Below are 239 nucleotides of genomic sequence, written 5' to 3' on the forward strand. Positions count from 1 at the left end.
GCGAGAGAGGCTGTCAGGGGAGGCACAGGAGCCCTAATCTGCCACCAAGGAGAAGTGCAAGGCCAAAGCATCCTCATCTTTGCAGCAGAAGCCAAGAGGAAGGTCTCCCCAACCCCTTGAGCACGACCTTGATACTCACGGCTGAAATGAGACCCTGGGACCACTGTCCATCATCCACTGCATTGGCGGGGATTGCGCCCACCTGTGAGGAAGGAGAGGAGGAGTGAGGCTCACCACCC

General features: G+C 58.6%; 1 protein-coding gene across 1 annotated transcript in view; it reads right to left on the reverse strand.

Moving 5' to 3' along the window:
• LOC103803358 (talin-1-like) overlaps positions 1-239 on the reverse strand; it is a gene marked incomplete at both ends in the record, with an annotated part of 2078 nt that overhangs the window by 1613 nt on the left and 226 nt on the right. Inside the window, one exon of the mRNA XM_009075903.1 lies at positions 140-202. Within this exon, the coding sequence (XP_009074151.1) occupies positions 140-202 (63 nt within the window). The remainder of the gene's footprint in view (positions 1-139; positions 203-239) is intronic.

Source organism: Acanthisitta chloris, unplaced genomic scaffold (genome assembly GCF_000695815.1).
Source record: "Acanthisitta chloris isolate BGI_N310 unplaced genomic scaffold, ASM69581v1 scaffold29575, whole genome shotgun sequence".
Classification (NCBI taxonomy): domain Eukaryota; kingdom Metazoa; phylum Chordata; class Aves; order Passeriformes; family Acanthisittidae; genus Acanthisitta; species Acanthisitta chloris.